Source organism: Drosophila pseudoobscura, chromosome 4, assembly GCF_009870125.1.
Source record: "Drosophila pseudoobscura strain MV-25-SWS-2005 chromosome 4, UCI_Dpse_MV25, whole genome shotgun sequence".
NCBI lineage: Eukaryota > Metazoa > Arthropoda > Insecta > Diptera > Drosophilidae > Drosophila > Drosophila pseudoobscura.
Window position 1 is genome coordinate 11039628 of NC_046681.1, and position 24394 is coordinate 11064021.

Sequence of the window (24394 nt, forward strand, 5' to 3'; positions counted from 1 at the left end):
CAAATAACATCAGATTAGACAAGGTCATAAATGGCTTAGATCTAAATTTGAATTAAATTTGCATATTTGGAGTGTCAAAAAAAGTACGATTGTACAAATAGGAAATATTTTAACATTATTTGAGTAGATATTGGACCTAAAAATTACCCCGCAATCTATCGGAATGGTTAAGGATCTATAATCAAATATATGCCGATGTACCTCCAAAAACATTAATATCGCCAAAAATTACTTTAATACATTTTTTATTGATTGATATTTAAAATTGTATGCTGCCAGAAATGTCCCTCAGCCCTCAGATCATCGTTGAAGATCGTTGATTACTAATCTTCGTCATCCTCCTCCCCCGAAGTCCAATCACTCATTGCTGAAACAGAATCTGCCTCTGAAAAGGAATCATCAGAGTCCCAGTCCAGTTCTGTCGAGATGTCTTTGTAATGAGTGGCAGCATAGTAATGGCCATGGCATTTTTTAACAAATCCCCATTTCACAGCCATTGCCAGGACGTTCTTTATATTTTTGTGGGCATCACGTAGCTCCTGCTTAGTGAGCTCGGTGATCTGATTGTTCACTAAAAGCCGCACCAATACGTTCATCTTGATGGGTTGGTTCACAGACTTTAGAGTCTTGATTAGCTCGGTACCGGTGAATGTTGTTTTTGCCATATTTGCAATAATTCTTAATACAAATTAAGGGACAGTGACAGCGCAACAAAATGAGGGATGTAAATCTGTATAAAACAATTAACTTTTTACAAATGTACAGACTTTTTTTGGTGAGGAAAAACTAAAATTTACTCGCGGAATGTTTAGACGAAACTGAATCTTTTACAAATAAAAGTATGCTTACTTCGATCAATCACTGCGAACAAAACCTTTGCGGCTAAAGCTCGAATAAGAGACATTTTTAAATATTAAATTTAAATATTATTATTTAATAAACATTTAAGACACAGTTTTCTCTAGGCAAGAATCTTACTAAATGAATTCCTGGAATTTCTTTCGCCTTTTCTCATAATTTAATTCAACATATAAAAGGTTGCTTATCAGAAAAATCTTATTTAAATCTAGTTGTAATTGTTTAAACATTTCTTTTAAAAATTATTATTCTATAAATATCTAAGACACAATTTTCTCTAGATAAGTGACCTCTATTAATCCCTTCAACTTCTTCCGCTTTTTCTCATTTAATTTAATTTAATTTAACATTTCGGAGATTGCTCTTCAGAAAAATCTTATTTCAATTTTCTTTTAATTCTTGTAAAAATGTCTTTTAAATATTATTATTCTGGAACGGTTTAAGACTTTCTTCCGCTTTTCCCCATAATTTAATTACACCTTTTAAAGATTGGTCACCACAAAAATCGTTTTGTAATTCTTTAAACATTTCTTTTAAATATTATTATTCTCTAAACAGTTAAGACACAGTTCTCTCTAGACAAGAGTCTTAGTGTATTAATCCATTGAATTTCTTCCGCTTTTTCCCATAATTTAATTAAGCATTTTGAAGATTGCTCACCACAAAAATCTTAATACCAGCTTCTTAATATGTAAATGCGTTGCTCTAAAGCTTAAAGCCGCTTACAAATAAAAGAGATACCCAACCAAAAAACCCCTCGACATGGAAATTTCATGGAAATTAATTTTTGAATGGTCTTAAGCTGTAGATATCCCCCCCGGCGGGTGACAGCGGACTCTGGGATGTGTGACCCCAATCGACGGAGTTTAACTTGTTTTGCATAATTTATGGCCCAACATCTTGACAAAACTTTCTGAAGAACAAGAATATCAAGAGTATCTAAGCTAATTGCGTTGTCTAACAGATACATAGATACATTGCATGGAAAGAAATGTGACTGTGACTGTGACTGCGACTGCGACTGGTCTTTAGAGATGATCCGTGTTTGGGTCTGGGGCCTGTGACGCTTTCATTTTCCGCCGCATGCTAAAAGTTTTCCTGGTAAAATGGGAAAGTTGCCGGGCGAAAAAAAGCACCGCCTTGCGCATTGCGCCTTGCGCCTCGTGGCAGCTTGATTGACAGCTTTCATTTAAAATCAAATCGACTGAAATATGCTGCTGCCACATGCTGCACTCTTTCCGTAGGTGTGTGTGTGTGTGTTGGAAGCAAACCGAAGCCGAAACAAAAAGCAAAAGCATTTCAACCATTTTTCTTTTCGAAGCACGCGCAAACATTTAAAATTCAAAGACACACAAAGCTCTGTCTCTGTGGGTCGGTACAGTTGCTACAGATTTTCCAAAAAAAAAAAAAAAACAACAACAACAGCACAAAATAAAATAAAAGCCACCCGATAAGTATGGGTGTTGCATGGTCATGGACTTTCACGATTTCCGTGTCCAATTGAGTCGCAAATTCGATTGAAAGACAACTGCAATTATGGTCGGGGTTTTTCCTCATAGATGACACACTGCATCCTGCCGATAAGGCTTTTGGGAGACAGCCAATTGCTTTCATTATTCAGTCGGGGGGGAAATTAGAGATGAAAAGTTCAAGATTACTATTCAATTAAAGTGTCACAGGTGGGGGGCGGGGGGGCAAGGCATGTCATAAGACTCTCCCCATAGGAGGTTGAAGTCAAACCTTGTACTGTCTGCTGCATTCTCCTTGAACGTTCAACTCTTTTTGCCGACCTGCGGTTATCTTTTGAGCCCTCAAATACAGCGACTTGAACCACAAACTTTTGTAACCTTTCGCTCTGTTGCTGCATCAAAATTTCGAAGAGTTATATAATAATGACACAAGACTCTCATAAAATGTACGTAATAAGATCAAGTGCATCAAAAACCATCAAAATGACATTTAAGATGGGTTTTTTAACATTTTATATAAAATTTATAAATATATGTATATATAAAATGTATATATACATAAAAAAATACTATAACATTTTTGTGAAAAAAAATGAAATAATTCCATTAAAATATTTTCCTACACATTAAATCTCTTTTTACTCCCAATTTTCTTTATTAAATAATTCTTCTATTTTTAAATAATTAAGAAAAATATTAAATTGATACGAATTTTTCTTCATCGAAAAAGATAGATATTAATCAGATCAAAAATAAGTGTTTCGAATAGAACCAAAATGAATGGATAAACATTGGATCCAAAGACGATTTAGAGGATTTTCGGAAAGGTGTTTTTTTTTTACATTAAAGAACACTTTTTGGCAGCCCAAAGCGTCGATCACGCAGTTGGTAATATTTTCTCTGAGTTTCCCTGGGGTTTTTCCTCTCAAACATAGCCCCATTTGAGTCTTGCACAGTCTTGTTATTTTCTTTTAACCCAATTCTTAGACCGGAACCCAATCTATAATTGCATCTTTGAATCCATGGCAAGCCATGGCCAGTCTTGTGGTCAAATGTAGCCCCATTCCATTTCATAGAACGAAGAACCCACCGACCAGCAAAAATAAAAATAAAACCCCACCCAATCTACAGGTACAGTTAGCTAACGTTCTTTTCGCGGCTTATTTGCTTACCTTACTGCTGGACTGGTAGACTGAAAGACTGATAGACTGTGGCTAAGTGAACCGCTATTTGCCACACAATTTGTTCGAATTTATTTATTGTTTGCACATTTACCGCACAATTTATGCTTCAATGCCCCGAAATACACACCCCGCCTGCCCCCGTGACAGACTCGGTTAACTGTAAGATGTCCCACTTTAACAGGGAGATGGATACTACGGAAAGAGACAGATTCTTGGAGTTACCCAACATACACACATGCAACAATTGAAATTGGAGTTGCTCCGAATGGCCATTCGGTTAGAAGAAGTCTCAAGTAATTGATTTTAATGGCTGGTGATTTATTCCATCGGTTTTTTTTCGTCGTTTTCCTACACCACCTTCTACCGATGGCCATGTCACCATGACAGTCAAAGAGTGCCTCAGACTTAGCCTCAGCCCCTGCCTCAGAGCATTCGATTCGCTGGGAGAGCGACAGCAATTAAAGCCACGTAACTGCCAATTGGCTTTGGAAATTCTTTTGCTCTTCGACTTGGGTGCAGTCACAATCCGACAAGGTTAGCCGGTTTCTGGTCTCCGGCTTAAGCTTAAGCTTTACTTTTTATTCTCTCTGTCTTCCAGCGAGTCTTGTTCCTCGACTTTTATTGAATTGTGTGCCAGATTTTTGAAATTCTTGCCAGGAAGTTTTTTTTTTTTTTGCTCTCTGGTTTCTTGACTCCTATGCAAATGCTTTTGCTGCGTGACTTGGCCAAGTGTCGCTCCGTATCGTATCTCTGTATCTGCAGCTGCAGAGCTTTTGCCTGCCCGATCATTGTCTATATAATTTGCAGGGCGAAGCGCACTCACGGCGATTGCAGCATACTCACAAACGAAAAGATCTTGTGTGTGAATACAATACATTAATTAATTAATAATGTGAGAATTTCTTACGTAAAGAAAACCATGTATTAGGGCAGTCTTTAGCTATATGAAAGATGTGTACCTATTTTGCATATGGGATATATGTATTTCTGTGTATTTTTAACATTTTGTCAAAGTTAATGGCTGTGAAGAGTGCTAGCAAATGACTTGAACTAGATTTTTGAAATGTCAAGTTGAGATGTGGGAACTTTTAATTGGTTTATTAGTTTTAACGACAATCTGTACTTGTTTGAGAGTCTCTTGGGACATGGGAATATACTTTGCAATGGGAAAATGCTTGAAAGATTATAGGGATTATATTTACGGGGATTTTGGATTGGGAAATCCCCACCTAAAAGCACTCTTCGAAGAACTTATATAAAAATAAAGTATAAATGTTATCTACATATCTACAAATCAAGATACATATTTCCTTAAATTTCTTCCCTCCTTAAATCGGTTACCTTCCCCTCTGTTTCCCCTGTCCCCACAGAAACGTAAACGATAACAAGTCACGTATTAGATTGTGGTTAAGCCACTAGCCCAATTTTTGTAGCCCAATTTCGTAACACTCTTGGCACATAATTATCTTGATCTCATACTTTTGCTTTGCTTAACCTCAAAAAATGTACCCACTTCCCTGCCCAGGCCCTTTTTCAAAAACTTCTTTTATTATTTCCTTTGGTTCTTTTTGAAGAGAGAAAAAGTGAAAACTCGGTTGCGGTTTGCCATAAATCTTCTTTACTTTTGTGCTCATTTCATTAACCCCATTCGCTGTGCATTTCCAGCGATGTTTTACTCGTATCTTGAGCATAAAATCTTTTCGAAAAACGAAGCTGAAAGACGAGACAGACCTTCGAGGAGAACTCAATCTCCGGCGAGTGCGTAGAAAGCTTGAAGAAAAAACCAGCAAGTTCTTGTGGGGTTCTCGGAATTACTGGTTGTTTGTTTAATACTTGTATTAGCCTTTGATTGGAGTTTAATCTGCAACTAAATCCAGCTCTTTTTTCTACGTTTTTTCGAGTTCCCACAGAAATCAGTCAAGTGAAAAAGTGTTGACTTCCCTCAACCATCACATGAGTCCACCGGAAAATGTACAAAAATTTGTTTAATTCGTTATAAACACACGCGCATTTCACGCTTTGTGATTCACTAAAGGCTTCAAATATCATAAATAATATCTACCAAAAATACACAATATAAAGTGGTGGATCCATAAATCACTTGCGTTGCTCCACTCCATGTGTGATATGTGTGTGTGTGGTGTTTGACGACCCAGAAAGTTTGATCTAATCTTTATATCTAATACCTGAACTTTTCTTGCAGTGTTTGCTTAAGTGGCAGCCGAAGAAATGTCCAAGAGAACAGCCCGGGGAGATGCTCATTTAATTAGCAGTAGCCTCCTCTTCGACAGACGGCATTTACTCAAGCGTGTCCAAAAATGTGCAAGTTGCTGTTCTAGGTCTTCTCTACTCGACTTCTCAGTTCTCGGCGCTCGGCGCTCGACTCTCTGTGTTTGTCAGTCTGTCAATGTCGGGGTTTGTTTGTTCATCGTTTGGTTCATCAATTTGAGACATTTACAGTTAGACACAAGCACAGGCACAGGCGCAGGCGCGTGATTCTTAAGTGGCCGCCAATGGCGGTACAACTTTTGACGGACTTTTGGTCTGCCTTTTCCCTGTAACTCTGGCTCTAGCTTTGGGTATGGGTTGTGGCTGTAGTTTTTGGAAATGTTCCTCGACACGCAAGGAAAATTGATTATTTCGGTCTTGAAGAATGTGGTTCTTAATGAAAATTATTATATTTACATAACATGTTCTCCAAAATTGCATTTAGAAGAAAAAGTATAAGCTTTCAATTGACTAGAGGACTCATATACCTGATGATTGAGGAATAGGGAAAATTCACAAAATATACTTCATGTAATTCTTCAGATTTCGCTCTATGGTCCAGATATTCCAGGAATACACTGAAACCACTGTCTTAAGCTATTTGAACATTGTAGAGATATTTTTTAGTCCTCATTACATTAACCGGCTATTTATCATACGTGACTTGTACATCAGGATCGTACATCACGGACCGTACAGTTCCATTGAGGAATCCATGTTAATTAAAAATGTATTATTGATATTATGACCAACCTCTAATTCTAATTAATCAATAAACTATTCGTAGAGTAAAGGAACATTTCATAAAAAAGACAATCAATTTTATTCTTTATTCTTCTGTACAGTTCTCTTAACGAAAACGTAAACAGAATCTGTTAAAAATCTCCATCCTCCGACTCCACTTTAATTAATACAACTTGTAACCCCATCTAGCCTTGGCTTAACCCCATATCGTCATCATCTTCATCGTCATTTGGTTTGACACCAAAAAATACTTGCTTCTAAGATCTCTGACATCTCCGTCCGACAGCTAGTTTAATGGCTGAGCATCATTGAGCCATTAGTTGAGTCATAAAAACCCAAACAAAATAAAAAAAATAAAAAAGATATCTACAAATTTTAGCCCATATCTGTGTCGTGGTTTTGGGTTTATTAACAACCATCAATAGACACGAAAGGAGGGAAAACGGAGCGGGAAAAGCGGGAAAAACTGCAATAACTGGCAATAGTTTGGCCTATTTTTTAGGCCCGACTGTGTGTGTGTGTAACCAAACCCAAGCGAACGACTGCACCTAAAACAAGTCATCGACACACCGACAGACACCTGCATATGGAAAAAGCCTTAATGCAATGCACAGAAAAAAAAGAGCATATTTATTTATGGAAAAATAAACGAAAGGAAGGCGCACTGAAACAAACGAAGTATAGATACCCTTCCTAAACGGAATTTATATATGATATTGTAATCAAATTTCGATGAAAATATATAAATCTACAATTTCTAATGTTTGTTTCTAAGAAGTTCAGATTGTAATGAAGGAAATAGCATCTAAAAGACTCTGTGCTAAAATAAAACCTTGAACATCTAAAAAAACAACTTTAAAAAACTATTTTTAAAACCATTAGAGTACTTTTCCAAGGAAAAAACACACAGATATGGCTATATAGCATATGTATGCTGATCCAAGACTTAATCCCACCTTTTCTACATTCCAAACACCTACAAATCCCCACATAACCCCCTTCTAGGGTATCAAAATAAAAGACTTAGGCAACGAACTTGTTTGGCAGCCATGGTCTGAGTGTGGTGTGTGTGTGTGTATCTGCGCCCAGGCAGGCACAAGTGTTAATCAGCACAGCACACACGCTGCAGCTAGTTAGGAGATGGACGCATGGAATCCGCGCCAGCCAGTGGCACAAGTGGCACAACAGGTAGAGCTACTACTGCCAGAGCTGTAGGCAGGAGCCCGTCAGTCATTCAGTTAGTCAGTCAGTCAGTCGCTCAGTCAGTCAGTCAGTTAGCGCAACAAATACAGCAACGAAAATAACCGTTAAGAAATCTCGTTTCCAAAGCCCAAGTCTGGAGTTGGAAATTCTTTTTATGGAGTACCCCCCATACCCAGATTGTATTCTATATGCTGTCATGGCATGGCATTCTATGGAGCGGGACAGCCGGGAGAATGGTAATGGAGGAAGGCTTAAACAAGTTTTGGCATATGTAATAACCGTTATCGGTCTCCGGCTCGGCTCTCTGGCTCTCCGCCAGCCATATAGATCTGGTTGTAGGTGGCAAAAAAATAACTCAAGTGAAAGGCCCGTATATCTTGTATATATATTACTCTCCTCTATGATGATTGATTAACTTTTGTCATAACTTCCGTCATATTCTCCAGTTTCTGCACACTTTTCTTCAGCCTTCCCTGAATTGTATTTCATTTCAGTTTGCGTCTCTTTTTCGAGTGCTGTGTGTCTCTTTTTTGTCGTGTGTTAACTCGTTTAGCAGGTTGCTTATTGGCTTTTGTGGATTTTGTCATTAGCTAAAGAATTTTTATAGCACAAAAAATGTATGGCCATGTCTATGACACAAGTCTTAACGACTGGCGGAACAGGGAGTGAGAATATGGACATGAAATATGCATTTTACTTAGGCTGAAAGCTTGATAAATGATGCACGTCTTTCATATCTACATAGATAATCGAAATTCTTGGCTTGGCCATAGGAATGCTTTCCTATTTCCCTAATGATCCCATTTTGATTGATCTCATGGTCTGTTTCTTGGCTTATCATCCAGGAAATAGTCTTATTTATAGAGCAAACGGTGAAAGAAAACTCCCAGTCATCATCTTTCATTTAAGCGCCTGTTAAGCAGCATGAAATCCACATTAATTGGATGAAAAATGGTTCACAAAGATGAAAGACTTTTCATTAATTTGATTCTAAATTTGGGTCAAACAACGAGATTCGGTTGCATGTTTTTAAGTGTTTTTTTTTTGTCTATGAGTCTTGAGTCTGTTTTACCGACACTTTAACAGCCGGAAATCATTTAACGCCGATCAAAGACAATCAATTATATAATTAGAAACTCTTAGGATTGCCAAGACAGAGAATTCTTAAAAACATAATTGGCAGGCCAGTAAATATTTCCAGCTTCAGTAGGAACGATAGGATAATACTCCGAGAATATCGACTAAAAGATGCCTCGTATATGGGATTCAGGCTTCGGCTTGATGCAGTCATTGCAAAATGCATATCTTTAAGCTTTTAGATACCTTCTTTTTTTTAGTGAATTTATGAGTAATATAGCTCTAGAAACTGAGGCCTTTCGGAGCTCATAGAAACTAAAGAAAGAAACATAAAATGAATTTATGTATCGGATTGTGTTCTTATATTCTGGAAACTATGGCTAAAACAGATTCTTAATCCGTTTTATATACCGAAAACATTTTCGTCTACCTCTTACAGAAATATGTTTCAAATACCTTACACCCCTATAATCCACTAGAACCAATTATAATCGCAGAAACACCCAAAACCAATTGGTACCCACTTGCCATTTGGTACTCGTACACTCGTATAATTATATGCGCTTTTGATTTATGTGCTAAGCTCTTATTTTGGCTTGGTTTCTGTGCCACACCTGCGTCCGCATATAACCACGCACACGTGTTCCCAATGTGTATCCCCCATGCTATACGGAATTCAAGTTTAATTTTTGGGCTTGGGATCGGGCTGGAGGTTTGCTTACCATTTGGACAGGAGAACGCCTCGTCGGCGGTGATTGTGTGCAGCAATTGGCACAGCAGCAACGACGACAGCAAAGCGGCCAGCCAATGCGAATTGGCTGCCGTCGAATGGTTCATGTTGGCCCGATTAAATGACCAATTGAGCGCAAAGTCGTCTGGTCAACAATCTGCAATGAAAAAAAGTGAAAAGTAATGTCAGTAGGGTTCACATTTTTCCCCTTTTTTTGGTCTACGAATATTCTCTACGCTCTCAAATCGAACATTCAATAATCGAGTGGAAATTAGTTTATGGCCTCGCCCAAATACAAAACTGGTTGCCTCATTCACACCTCTCTCGCACATACAGGCTCTTGGACTATGATACAAAATAAATGATTAGCAAATTTATTCCCCCCCACTGACTCAGACTCTGCTCGGAGCACGTGTTTCTCTGCGGCTGAATGCGGTTTTAGAAAGTTTTAGACCGCAGTGTGGCAAAAGAATTTGCATACTATATTTGGCGTCCCCTCATTGCCTCTTTGCTCTCCGGTTGAAGGTGAGCCATTAATTTAACTAATGTTCGCTTTAATGCATTTGCTATATAAAATTTGGAATTTCTGAGAGCTGACTTTCAGGCAAGAGAAAATCAGTTATTGGGGGGAACTTTGAACAGTGGAATTTCTGAGAATAGCTTATACAGAGAGCTTTTGTGCGGTTGATATACGAGTTGTTAGCTGAGACTTCGGTTTGCTTTGGAAACTGATTCATTTTATTCCGAAATATACTGAAAAATGTTACAGAAGTATTTGTATTAAGCCAGACAGAGCTCTTAAACGATGGAGGTACAATAATACAGATCTTAAGACGTACAGTAAACAGGCTAAGAGATTAACATTTCTTTTGTCCACAGATATTTCCTTGGAATTGTAGCTCTGAGTATAATATTAAAGAGGTTTAAATCTGTTATATGTATTTAATTTTTCTTTTAATTCTAAAAAATTCGCAAAAATATTTAGGTTTAAATTTTGTATAGAATTCATTTTCTACCTCATTTGTATTATTATTCTACCTCAATTTTCTACCTCATTTATAGGATTTATTTATTCCACTTTACAAACCGCCTAATAAATATTTCTTTGAACAATAATGACTCATAATGAATTAATTCAATTGCCAGCTTGAATGTTCAACCGAAAAATACTTCATCATGAACTTGTTTAACATTTTTAACACTCGACACACACAAATACTCGTATGTTACCAACAAAAGTCAAGAGTTGAAATGTTTAAGGTTTTCTTCTACGATATATGCATATTTCACGATTGCGTTTCTCTGTCTTTACGTTTGTATATACGTCTGAACTTGTTTGCAGGCACTGTGTCTGTGTGGGACTTTTCATTCATATCTAAAGCTAAACTAAATACAGTCTGTCTGTGTCTGGGGCGGGGTCTGTTCGTGCGGCTTGCCCCTGGCACCTTCTACCGTTTTGTAAACGGAGATCGAGGCGCAAGGTTGCCGTTATTGTCAAGTAATTATAGCCTGGCCAACACGAGATGCACTGTTACGGGTGTATTTGAATTTTTTTGTATTTGTTTGCTAAATTAACTTGCTTTTTTTGGGGTAGAGGCTACTTGAAGTCAAGTATTTTTTGGTGTTTAGACGGTAAAGATAAGGTCAAGTTTTCCACCCTTTAATAAACATTTTTGTGGGATTTACTGAATTTTTCAGAAACTTTCAAACTTAATTTTGGCTTAAAATTTTGACATCAATCAATTTATATTTTTTGAGATTTATTGAACTTTTTGATAGGCTTTCTATTACCAAAATTGCTTTGCGATTTTTGACATGAATGAGTTAACAATTTTTTGAGATTTAATGAGCTAATTAATCAGTTATTTTTATTAGTCATTTTTTAAAACTACATTTTTTAAATGAAAGGGTTTGTAATTTTTTTTTAGAAATTTCTGTGCTGTTTTATGTGCAGTTTTTTGGGAATATTCCAAATTCAATTGATTGATGATTAATGTTTTGTTCACTTTTGGGCTGGAGATTTCAATATAAAAGACGAGGTGGAACGTTGTGAGTTGCTGCGGACACCGCAACTCTACGGTTATACCCGATACTAAGTCAGTATGGCTCTCCTCCGGCAGACGCCGCTAATATTTAACGACACGACAAAGAGTGCGTGCGAGAGAGACAGAAAATCAGTCTGAGCGTGACGTCGGGCGCTGCGTAGCCACTGCAAATTGATTTGTTCCTTTTGGCTATAAAAATGATCTGATCTGATCCAGATTCAGCAATCTGATAGATATGGTCATTATCTATGACTCTGCGTTTTTAGTTTTCTCAAATCTGCAATATTGTGGATGCAACAGATTTTCGTCCTTTGTGGGGGCGGAAGGGGGTGGGGCGAAATTCTGAGATATACGTTTTATAGTGACATCTTAAAGGAGTGTGTGTACCAAATTTGGTTACTCTAGCCTTAATAGTCTCTGAGATTTGTGGTTGCCTCAGATTTTCGTCCTTTGCGGGGGCGGAAGGGGGTGTGGCGAAATTTGGACAGGAAACGGTCAAGGTCCGATATTACAGGAGTGTGGATACCAAATTTGGTTGCTCTGGCTTTTATAGGTTCTGAGATCCTTGAACTCATATTTTGCAATTGGCAAAACCGACCATGAAACCTGTGTGTTAGAGTGAGACAGAGCGAGAAAGAGTGAAATTGTTTTCGTGATTCTGGCTGTAATAATTATACGATCTGGTTCAGATTTTGCACTCTAGAAGATATAGGCATCTTCTACGATTCTGCGTTTTTAGTTTTCTCGTATCGTTGAAATTGTGGATGCCACAGATTTTCGCCCTTTGTGGGGGCGGAAGTGGGCGGGGCAAAGTTTTGAAATATTTTTGGAGCAGTGACATATCACAGAAGTCTGGATCCAAAACATCGTTGCTCTAGCTCTTATAGTCTTTGAGCATTAGGCGCTGAAGGGGACGGACAGACGGACAGACGGACGGACGGACAGACAGACATGGCTCAATCGACTCGGCTATTGATGCTGATCAAGAATATATATACTTTATGGGGTCGGAAACGATTCCTTCTGGACGTTACACACATCCACTTTCACCACAAATCTAATATACCCCAATACTCATTTTGAGTATCGGGTATAATAACTTCATTGAGATTTGGTTATTTGCCGTTGATATAAAAGCGCTCTAAATTTAAGAGATTTTTTGAATTATTTTTAGGCATATTTTTCACCAATGTTAGATTCACCTTTTTTTTGGATATTTAAGAAATTTAAAACGGTTTCAGTCCTTTGTTTTAGTTTAATGACCGCAAGACAAGGTCCGTTTCGTTTGAGCTATTGAATGATAATGTTTATTGAAATTGTTTTGAATCTAATCCTAGGGTACAATTGTTTTTATGTTTATCGGAGAGCGAGATTTCTCCCATGCATATTATGAAGAGAGTACCACTGGATTAGTATTAGAGCTAGCGGTCTCCGCCTGAGTCTATGGAAAGTGCATGATCAGCATGAAGTGGCTTGTGGAAAGAGGCCTACAGAATCAGCATGAGTCGGTTTGGATTCTGCCTGAGTTTTGGATAAATGACTGATCAGCAGCTAGCTGATCCGCGCTCAAGAGGCCGATAATTTTGTTGTGCAAAAGGAATGTGCAACATAAGCAATAGACGCACTTATATATGTATTTATATATAAACAAACTGTTACATATGTGCATGCATGGTTTCACTACCACACAAAACTCTGTTCAAAAAGCATTGAAATATTATCAATGAAAGTCCCAATGTTTTTCCATTTTTAAACATAAAATTATTTTGCTTACATCAGACATTTTGAATATTTTCCTCCACAGAAAATTTCGTTTCCATTGGACTTTTTTCATATTTAAATTTCATTACTTTTCTTACAAGTTTTCTTTTGTATGCCCGGGTCCAAAGCCAAAGCTGACATCATGTACGATTTTTATTTTCAACTTTATTTGTAATGCAAAACCTTCAAAGAAATCCCAACAGAGGGACAGACAACAAATCAGACGCCGACCAGTTTCAAAAACCCTGTCCATTACCAACTTCCGCAAATTGTGTTTGAAAGAAATCTCAATCCCAGCTTAAAATTTAGTCAAACGCGAAGGCAAACGCCCTGCCTGCCACTTGTTTCATTTGCAATGGGATACCTCTCGTACCTACTCTCAAGAAATATTAGATAACTTTGTTGCATGCGAACACCGAACACCAAAGGCTTAAGACCGAAAAAAAAACATACACATACAATATGTATATAAAAATAAATGAATAAAAGCCATTCAAAAGCGGCTTTGGCCCGGGGACTGAATCTGGTCTTGGCGGCTTTTTATTGAGGGAAAAAAAGAGACGGGTGAAAATAATTTGCAAGTAAGCCCAGCCAGCGCCTGCACGCACGCACCACCAGCAGCACCAGCACCAGGCCCAGCCCCACTCAACGCTAATTAAGAAAAATAGAGAGATGCCTGACGATGCCAGAGAGCTCTTGTCTAGTTTTTGAATACCCTTTAAGGGGGTACGAGGTTTAGAAGGAGAAGTTTGGAAGACAGGAAAGGCGGCAGCTTTGATCGGCATTCAAAAGAGAGTCCCAGACGAATATGTTGCTATAAAGAGTCTATGGAATAAATCTTTAAAAAGAGCATTCTTTTAAATGGATGCGTATTTCATATAGCTTTCTTATTCCAAGGCTTTCAAAGATTGCACTATAATAAAATTGTATACAATTTATCCAAGTTTTGGATATTTTATCGTATCGTTTTTATCGTATGCCTCGACAAAAACCGCGCCTCCAACTGCTTAAATATAATATTAAACAACACAAAGGAGCATCGAAAATTCTATCTGTTAGAGCATCTTAGTCTTCGACTACCCCTTCTTGTTGTTCAATTTTATATTTGTAATTAAAAAACCCTTAATATAAGCAAAAAGGGCATTGAATTATGCAATGCGTTTGCTATGTTGTTATTTTCTTTGGCGTGGAATTTTCTCAGTTTAAAGTTTGAAACTCTTGTTGCAGCTGCTGCTGCCACAAGTTGCAAGCCGCAGGCTTTGAGCCAGCCGCATTTTCTGTGCAATTAGCTGGCTATGCGGTTTGGCCCAGAAAGCAACTTGCAGCAGCCGCCACAGCCGCTGTCAAACAACAAACTTGTTCGATACCTAACTGTTTTCCCCCTGTCCTACCCGTGTGTGTGTGTGTTTGTATTGTTTATCTACCTGCCCGACCGCGTAAATATTGGTGTGGCATGTGTGGGTGTACTAGCCAAAGCATTGTTTGGCCAAAACGCAAAGCAAAGTCTGGTATAAAGTCGGATAAACTAAAATAAACTCAAGTCAAACCTAAAGTCAAGTCTAAACTCTTGACAGTAGTCGGCGGAAAGGCGCCAAAAATTATATACATTTTCAGGCAAATGTCGTATTTACTTTGCTGTTTAATGAAGCGCCGCCGTCGCTCACAGCACACCGGAAAAATGGGGGCGTGGATGTGGGCGATGTGGAGGCTATGACCTACCCATACCCGTGCCCATACCCATATCCACAGACCCGTAGACAGCATTGTCATTAGCCCATAAGCTGTGACTGTGAAATCTGTGAATTTGTGAATTCATTGAAGGTTAAATGGCATCTGTATTCACATTAAAATTTTTTTGGTAATGATGAATTTAAATTGATTTTTGAACTAAATGAAAAACACAACAACTTGAGATTTTAAATGGGGGAGGTGGTAATTTATAGAAATGTACGATGTATGTATTTACGAGTTAAATGTTGTAATATATATAGTACATATTATGTACATAAACATATCCTATGTGTATATAATAGAGAATTAATATGTGCAGTCGTCGTACTACGATCTTTCGGTTCTAATTGACCTTGAACCTGAAATAGACACAATATAGCGGACGACTTGGATACTAGAATTATATACACACATATGTACATCCTGCCATGCAATATATAATATATAAGTAATATTTTCGCCACTTAAAACAATTAAAAAACAAACATTTACTTGCAAAAAAACATTAAACAAACATCAAAATCACAAAAACACACAAAAATGATTTAACTTAAGAAAATGTACTGGATTCATACAAAAATGATTCTAAACAAAATTATTTTCATAAAATAAATTATTAAAATAATTTAATATATTTAAAACTTTGTATTCAAATAAATATTTAATAAAAGAACAAATAATACAAATTAATAATAATAAATAAAAAAAAATAACAATTAATAACAATAAAAAATGAAATAATAATAAATAAAATAAAAATTATTATTATTTTATTTATTTTTAATTTTATATATTATTATTAATTTTTTTTTAAATTTATTATTTTATTTAATTTTTTATTTATTATTATTTTTTATTATCATTTATTATTTCCTTTATTATTTTATTTCAACTAAACAATTGTTCTTCAGCAAAATTATACTTTTTTTCTTTAAAAAATATTAATATTAATATAAATATTAATAGATTTATACCAAAATGATTACTTTCAATAAACAAAATTTTGTTTCATAGACGAAAATAAATTATTTGATTAAAAACTCCACATAAAATATAATTTATTTGTAACAACATTTTTCACTCTTTTTTTAATTCCACAAGAAAGACAACATTGTATTATCTACTAAATGTAGATACATGTATCCACATTATAAATTGTACTCCAATTTATATATACCGCTTCCCTTTCTCATTAAAACCCCCGTTCAAGTGCTGTAATTGTCTAATAACGGGCAATATCTGAGAATTTTCATTCATTCAGGGGACTAATTTCTTGATTGATAGCCGCCAGCGCAGTAATATTAATTTAGCCAAAAACAGTTAGAAGTCAACACCCTGGCGAATATTCGGCTGACAGGGCATTATATAATCACGGCTAATGAGCATTTGGACAGACTGACAGCCGACAGCAGCACGAACCGATTCGAGCAGCACGAACTAAGCCAAGAGGCTTACAACTCAAAAATAGACAAATTGGCCAACAAAACATTTTCGAATTCTCTCCTGAAAGCCGAGAAATGCAAAACTTGCAGCCGATAGATGCACACTGCATACCGCACAAATATGCAAATATGTTTGCGCGTTGGCCAATAAATAAATATACAAAATGGAAGGAGGAAAAAAAAGGAAAATTAAAAGCTATTTAGCATGTAAATAAAAAGTAAGCCACCGATCGACGAGAGTGAAAGGTCCAACCCCGTCCTCGTCCCCGTCCCGTACCGTCTCTGGGTGTGTGTTGATTTAGTGGCTTCGGTTTATTGGCCATTGATTCGGCTTTGATTATGCATCATGATTATGCAGACACCCATCGAATGGTTAAACAATCATTTCGAAAGATTCACAAAACTAATTTGCATGAAAATGGGCGGCATGGGAAGTCGCCAACGGCAGAAAGGCGCAGTGGATTTTCGTAATTCCCATGACTGACACCGATTAAACGTTGATTAGGGTTTCATTTATGGATCTAAAGCTAGAGATAAATGCATGGAAAATGATTGAGCAAGGTGTTTATTATAGGGTACCATAGTCTAGGGTGTTAGGTGCTTCTTATAAAGGTGCTTGAGTGATTTTAACCGATGGAAATTGATTGATAAAGTTGTTCAGAGTATTTTAGATTATATTCTTCAAATATTATAAAATTTTCGACTCCATTTGGTTTCTAAAACTATCTATCCATACTAAATCCATGGAAATGCATTCCCCAAAATGGAACCAAAGAGCAGTTTCAATCAACATTTAACTCTTTTTAGACCTTAAAGGTTGCAAAAGATGACGCATGCTAAGGCTAAGGTTCCTAAACAGATGATAGCCTATGGATATTGATTAAGCAATTGATTAAATCACATTTTAATCATCTTCCTAATGGATTTCTTTCATATCCATCATCGTTTTATACAAATGGCATCATTAAGGGACCTTAAACTTGATATATAATATGAAAATTGATGGATTAGGTTCATTACAACATCTGAAACCTATTCAATCATCATGTCACTCCAACAGATTGAACCAATTTACACCCCAAATATAAATCTAATAAACCTTCTACTATTAAAAGATCACTTAACATTTAAAGGTTAATTATGCCTTCATTTAGGTACCCCTAAATAGCCAGAACCCATGCTAAATTATGGCTCAAGTTTATTTTATTATCCCCATTCTAATGCCAATAAATCTTTCAATCACAAACCAACAACTTGTGGCACATTCAACACTTTACACTCCAACAGAAACACAAATGAAAGACTTGAGCAACGAACTTGACAGCCGCCAGACAAGAGAACGAACCACTCATCATCATCATCATCATCAGCAGCAGCAGAGGCATCAGCACCATCTGCATAATGATCAGAGCCTTCAAACAGAACAAAAGACTTGTGCAACTAACACAGCAGCCGCAAAACGAGAAAAACCTTTTCCATTTGCATCGGAGGCTGAAAGTTTCGCAATCGGAATTGAAAAACTGCAATCAAAATTCAAATATTTTCCTGTATGCAAAGCGGAACGTGGATCTCTGTCGTCTCGGCGGCGTCGAACCGGTTTCCCCTCTATGGATCCCAAAGAGCTCGCCGTTATTGATGACACCTTCGACATTTAGCCAGCAGCAAAGCAGCACAGCACAGCACAGCAGAGCAAAGAAAAGCAAAACCAAAATCAAAATCAAAACCTTATAGAGAGATGACTAACCCGGCCGCACAAAATGGTAAAAGTCAAACGGGGTATATAATTTCTGTTGAACTTTTTGTTGCTTCGACTTCTGCTGCTGGTTTTTGGTGATTGGAAATGCAGCTGGCTGCTGGCTGCCGGCTTGCCTTTTACGGACTGCGTTTAGTTTTCCATTTTCATTCCATCCCGCAGTGTTTTCCACCAAAAGCCCAAGACGGCAGGCAGGCAGGCAGGCCGGCCAGGCAGAGACTTTCACTTGCGCACTTGTCTGGGGAGCATTTGCAGTGCTTGTTTTTCCCTCCAGCATTTGGTGTTTTCCTTTTGGCGTGTTTTCTTTTTGCCTCTCTGTCAATATTGGCCACACAACTAACACACAGAGCCTCAGCAGCAATCCAACACGTTTCCACTTTTTTGTTTAGTGTCTGCCCAACTAATGACCAAATATTATTTTACTTTGATTTTTCTGTTGTTGTTTTTCTTGACTTGAAGGTCAATTGGTTTTTATGGGATTTCTTACAAATTGAGTTAGTTTTTTGGTGTCAGTCGATTGGTGGATCGAATCTGGAGAGAGGAAGAGTGGCGCATGCAGAGGAAGTTGTTATTGCCAGAGAAACTGGGACATCCATTAAGGATCGAGTATTGAGGATCATCAAATGGTTAAGAGAAATTCATGCTGTGAAGAGATCTGTGCGATTTCTGTGTCTGTGGTTTATTGAGGTTTAAGGATTGTTGAAAGATCACTTAAAGAAGCATTTAGCTTAACATTCAGATCGCCACAGTCTTAACCACTTTACCCGAGATAAAAGACAGCTCTGGGATGTGCTTTTAATTTAATTGAATCTCAAGGAGAAACTATTGGTAATTTAATCATTTTCTTGTCTAGATCAATCGTATCATCGTTGATTGACTTTTGATGAGGTTTCTCTTGGAACTATGCTAAATGATCAGTGAATATATTTCAAAATGGAGAGAAATAAGAATACGAAATAGATATATTACAAAAGATTTGTTTAAACTCTCATTCTAATCAAAGAATCTTTTAGACATAATTAACACATTTTCTATTCAATTATTCATCAAAAATCCCAAAAATTTGTGTCAAGAAATTATTATAGAAATATAATCATTATTAAAATATTTTGAAATTCAAACAATTTGAATTGTTTGTTTAAAATACATTCTAGAAAATTCTATAAAAACCATTAATACATTATAAAAGTATTTGATCAAAGATTTAATTAAAAACCTCATACCACAATTCTTCCATAAAAAGACAGATCTATAATAAAGTCATAAAATGTATCCCAAGACTCCCAAGTATCTATCGATAGAAAAAAACTTGATCAAAACGTGTGGTTAAGGAAATATTCAAAGAATGAGAATATGAATTATTAAAACTGATAGTATTACCATAGAAACCACGAAGATCTTTTTAAAAATTTATTCAAATATTCGTTTAAATATTGGAATATTTCGTAAAGAGATATGATCTAAGATTGCCCAAAAGTTGTCCTCAAAGAACAGAATTATGTTCTTTAAGAAACAAAATCAGAGAACAACTCTGAAGTTCGTTAAAAAATAGGCTCAAAGATATATTATTCAACTTTAAATGGATTATTAAGAAACAGTTCACTCAATTAACCAAAAGATAGAACCAAAGTACTAATTTAACGACAACAAAAGTTATGATTAATGATCTGTTGATGTACTTATTAATTCAATTGATATTGCAGTGCCCTGAAGATCGGTTTACCCCACAAATCGAAGTATAAGAACACCACTGAGAGAGACCCTTTTACGGGGCGGCTTTCTTTGTTCTCCAATCAGACTCACTCTCACTCATTCGGCTGGAACACCGCTCCTCTCCGCCATAATCCCATCGATTCGATTCCATTCCGTTATGAGGTCTCCCTCCCGTGGGGAGTGGGAAGTGGGTAACGAGAGGCAGAGAGACCAAAACCAGATTTTTATGTAAATTTATGTTCTTTCTTGGGGGCTTCGTGATTTCTTTCCCCCTTTGGCTGTTGCTATTGATCTTTGGGGTTTATAGCAGCAAATTTTTGTCTTTAATTTCGATGGTCAGGTAGCCTGCTGCAGCAGCCGCCACGGGCAGCACTGGAGAGCAGAGTGCGGACTGTGGAGTGTGGAGAGAAAACCAGCTGGGGCAGCTGTCCGTTCCGCGGAGAGACCCATTGAACTAGTTTCGGGCTTGTGGCATGTAAGTTTTTATTTATTTTTTTTTTTGTGAATGCTTTTGGTATTTGGGTTACATGAATTGTTTGTGGGCACAGTTTTGCGGCTGGGGCTATTGAGAAGGTATTGGGGTTTCGATAGGGCACGAAAAATAAAAGGGTTTAATGAGCTATGAAGGTTACCAAGCGGTTTGCAGGCACTTACGAGTTATGGAAACACTTAGTTGAGACCTAGGAATGGATATCATTGGCTTGAAGTAAAGGTAACACTTTAGTTTTGTTGGTCACACAAATTGGCAGCACTTTTATCAAGAGAGCCGTCAAGTTGGTAGCACTGGAGGAAAATACTGCCTTTAAGCAGCGTTTCAATAGGTTTTTAATTAAATAAATGTAGAATGGGGGTATCTTTAGATAATTTGTCAGCCCGTACGGGTATCACAGAATGATCTACAATATAGAAGCTATTCAAGCCATTTAAACAAAGAGAATTACTGAAATTTAGAAAGGAATCCTTGTCAAATCACAAGTTCTCAGCTCCACGGGAAGATGTGCCACTTTGTGGCAAGATTGTAGTGGAATAAAGTGAAATTTGTATCGCAATAAATCAATAAATAAATCAACAATATATGCCTTTATCGAAGGCCTAGATTTAATATTAAAGTTTCCAATTGAAGTTGCACTTTTATTCATTTTTTTCAATCCCAAAAACATACTTGCCCACCCGTATTTTATGGTCACAAAACCCACTAAAACATATACACCAAGTGTAAGCCATAAAAGCCGATTTGTTGAATTTCCTTTTAGGCAATTCATTCACTGGAAACTGTTTTCCTCGAGCAAGCAATAGCCAAACAAAAACTTTTCACTACACGAGTATGTACTCATATTTGTGCGAGTATTTATGTTTCTTTTGGGTAACTTGCCACTGCCTCGGCAGCCGCCAACATCGAACAACATTCATTTGTTTTCATGTACTCGAACAGCAAAACCCGTCGAAAGCTTGGCATCAAAATGGTCAAGTGATTTCTACTGGCCAAACACTTTCACGAGCTGGAAAAACGAAGCAAAGAAGCAGTAGCAGAAGCGCCCAGTGGGTGCCGACCGACTGCAATTAATATTTAATTCCCAAATAGACTTTGGAAAAAGTGGTGTGTTTTCTTTTGTCTCAAGTTGGAGATTTTGTAACTGGAATTAAAAATGACTTGCTGCGGCCAAAGCAGAAGAGATGCCGCTGAAATGCTAAAATATGCAACGGGCCGCACCTCTCAACACCGCACACAGACAGATACATCCACAGCTAGTGGATGATGTCCAAAATGAAGTCAGCGGCTCTTGTCAAACAGAAAAGACGGCTACAACACTGAGGGAATTGAAGACACGCCCGTAATATTTGAAGCCATCATTCAAAACAATGAGCAGTGGGGAAATTATATCATCAGAAAGCTACGAAGTGGAAATGCTCTCAAGAAGCAGAAGAAGTTCCATTCAATATATTTGTTTACAACAAATTTTTTTTTTTTTATAATTTTCTTCAATGAATTTTAGGTAAATCTACCAAGTGGAAATTATTATTATTTTTTTAATATAAATTATGCAGCGTAAAATATTATAAAAATATGTTTAAGAAATAATAAATGGAACTATTTTTAGGTGAAACATTTATAAAGAAAGGTTTTGTAATTAAAACCAAATAGTTACGTATTTCTTTGAAGAAAATACCTTTCCAAATCACCCAATGAATCCCTCTCCATACCTTCTTTACAAGCCTAACAAGGGTTCCACCTCCACCTTCAATCCCAAGACATTAGCTAATGGAATAACATTAATTATGAATTTTAACCACAAATCACCTTTTTTAAACCCAAAGAAAACCCTTTACACATATTCCTACCCTACAAAGAAAAAACACCCATCAAACTCCAAAATGCCTTCCTCCCAGAGGGTATCAATATCACACAGACACACCACCAAGGCAGCAACAGAGTACGAGTATCAGTATTCTTTTTTGTTGGTTTTTGTGTTTGTTAGTGACTTTTGAAATTGAAGACGATGACTGCGTGGCTGAAGAGCCACGAGTGAAGCCAGCCGTCAAGAATGCAGCCAAAAAGGCAAAAGCAACAAGTAAGAGGAGACCCAAAACAGGTTAACACAAAAATATGCACACCACAGAGATAGAGAGACAGACAGAGACAGAGTCAAGAGTCAGACAGACAGACAGTCTGCTCAAGAGTTAGGGGGAGATCATTGTGTTCGTATTCGTGTGTGAAGCAGTCATGTGAATTATATTTTTTGAGCCAGTATTTGTTTGAAAACCAAAAAAAAAAACCAAAGATAATCTTGAAAGTGAATGCTGGAGGGGGGGTGCGCGGAAAAACCAGCTGAAAATGTGAAAATGCCAAAGTTTGTGGATAAAGTTGTAGGTTAAGAGAAGAAGTTTGAAGAAAGAACTAGGAAAACAGGAGCGTACAGATTTTTTAGTAGAATTTTGTAAATCTAGTCCTTAAATGGTTTTAAAAGTAATAATTAGAAGAATTGCAACATAGAATTAAACCCAAAACTCATAGAAAACAGTGAGTGGCTTAGCAGTTACGAGATTTTCCCTCCACTACTCGCTCTAAAATTAAAAATTAGAAAAACTTGCTCTAAATATAAATATTAAATCCATCTAAAATCTCCAAATAAATCGTCACCTTCCTATAAACTACATCTACCAGCCCATACCGTTTTGGTTTCTCTTCCACCAGTCTAGTACATAAAATATCAACACTACCTTGTATCGTCTCGACTCACACAAAGCTTAATCATTTTTCTTTTTCGCTGCAACAATCGTCGACAATGACAGCGTCAAATGTTTTTATTTTTTTTTTGTTTTCTTTGGCCAGAGAGCTAGCTCCACTTTTCCATACAATTCTCACAATTATATTTATAAGAAGAAAACGGAAAAACGCACACAGAGATGGTGAAAAGTAGAGATAGATAGATAGTACATGTAGAAAAAATAAAGAAAATTTGTGGCAATTGTAACTAATCGACGGACGGACGATGCCAGATGGCGCCGTGAAAGCGCCCACCTTGGAAAACTTATGAAATTGTCAACTGCTTTTCAACATGATTAGGCTGTTTTTTTCCCATAAAGAGAGGGAGAGATGACCATTAATTCGCTTTTAGAATGAGTTTGGAAATTGTCAACACTTTCACTGCCACTGCCACTGCGCCACTGAGACGGAAGTTGAGAATTTACAACAGATTGAAATCAAAATCAAAGACACTTTCGTTGCAGTGAAAGAGTTTTTTGATTGATGGATTGATTGGGGATAACTGATTCAAAAACCAAGCAGGCTTTGGCCTATCCTTGACACTAGTATCAGTATACTTTTAATATTCAAACAATATACTTTGCAAACAATAGAATTGAACATTTACACAATGCCATGTCGGTTTTTAAAAACTGTTTACATGAGTAAACATCAACAACTATGTATGAATGGACCTGAGAAGGACAAGGAGGTGGAGGAGGTGGTGGAGAAAAAGAAAATAAAGAGAAAGAAACTCTTGAAAAAGCATGGGATTAACCACTACCGCCTGGAGCATGAGTACAACCTGGAAACGAAGCAGATTGGAGTAAAGGCTATACGATTCTGTGGAACAAGGACATCTTCGCAGCCGATAGTCCGTGAAGGGGAATGCCTCTACGAGCGGCCTGTGTTGGACCCCAATGGCAATGTGCTGTACACCACTCAGTTCTTGGCGAGCAGCAACGGTAGAGTCACGGCTAAACTGGTGGCCAGTTGCAAGCACAAAACTCGAACCGAGAAGACGGACAATCTACAGGAATGCCAGGATAAGGATGTGATTAATAGCTACCGCAATGAGGAGAAGTGTAATTCGAAGATAAAGACCGATCAGGAAATAAAAAAGTGCGATCAAGAGACAAAAGATTGCGATCCCGAGATGAAGGAGACCAAGG

General features: G+C 37.2%; 1 protein-coding gene across 4 annotated transcripts in view; it reads right to left on the reverse strand.

The window, feature by feature from the left end:
• uif (sushi, von Willebrand factor type A, EGF and pentraxin domain-containing protein uif) overlaps nucleotides 1-24394 on the reverse strand; it is a 45367-nt gene that overhangs the window by 15153 nt on the left and 5820 nt on the right. For 3 of the 4 annotated variants that reach the window (XM_033379301.1, XM_033379298.1, XM_033379300.1), the window contains exon 3: nucleotides 9526-9690. In XM_033379301.1, the coding sequence (XP_033235192.1) occupies nucleotides 9526-9640 (115 nt within the window). In that variant the 5' untranslated portion in view covers nucleotides 9641-9690. Of the gene's footprint in view, nucleotides 1-201; nucleotides 233-9525; nucleotides 9691-24394 lie in introns of those variants that run through there. The other variant, XM_001357366.4, reaches the window with a different exon arrangement.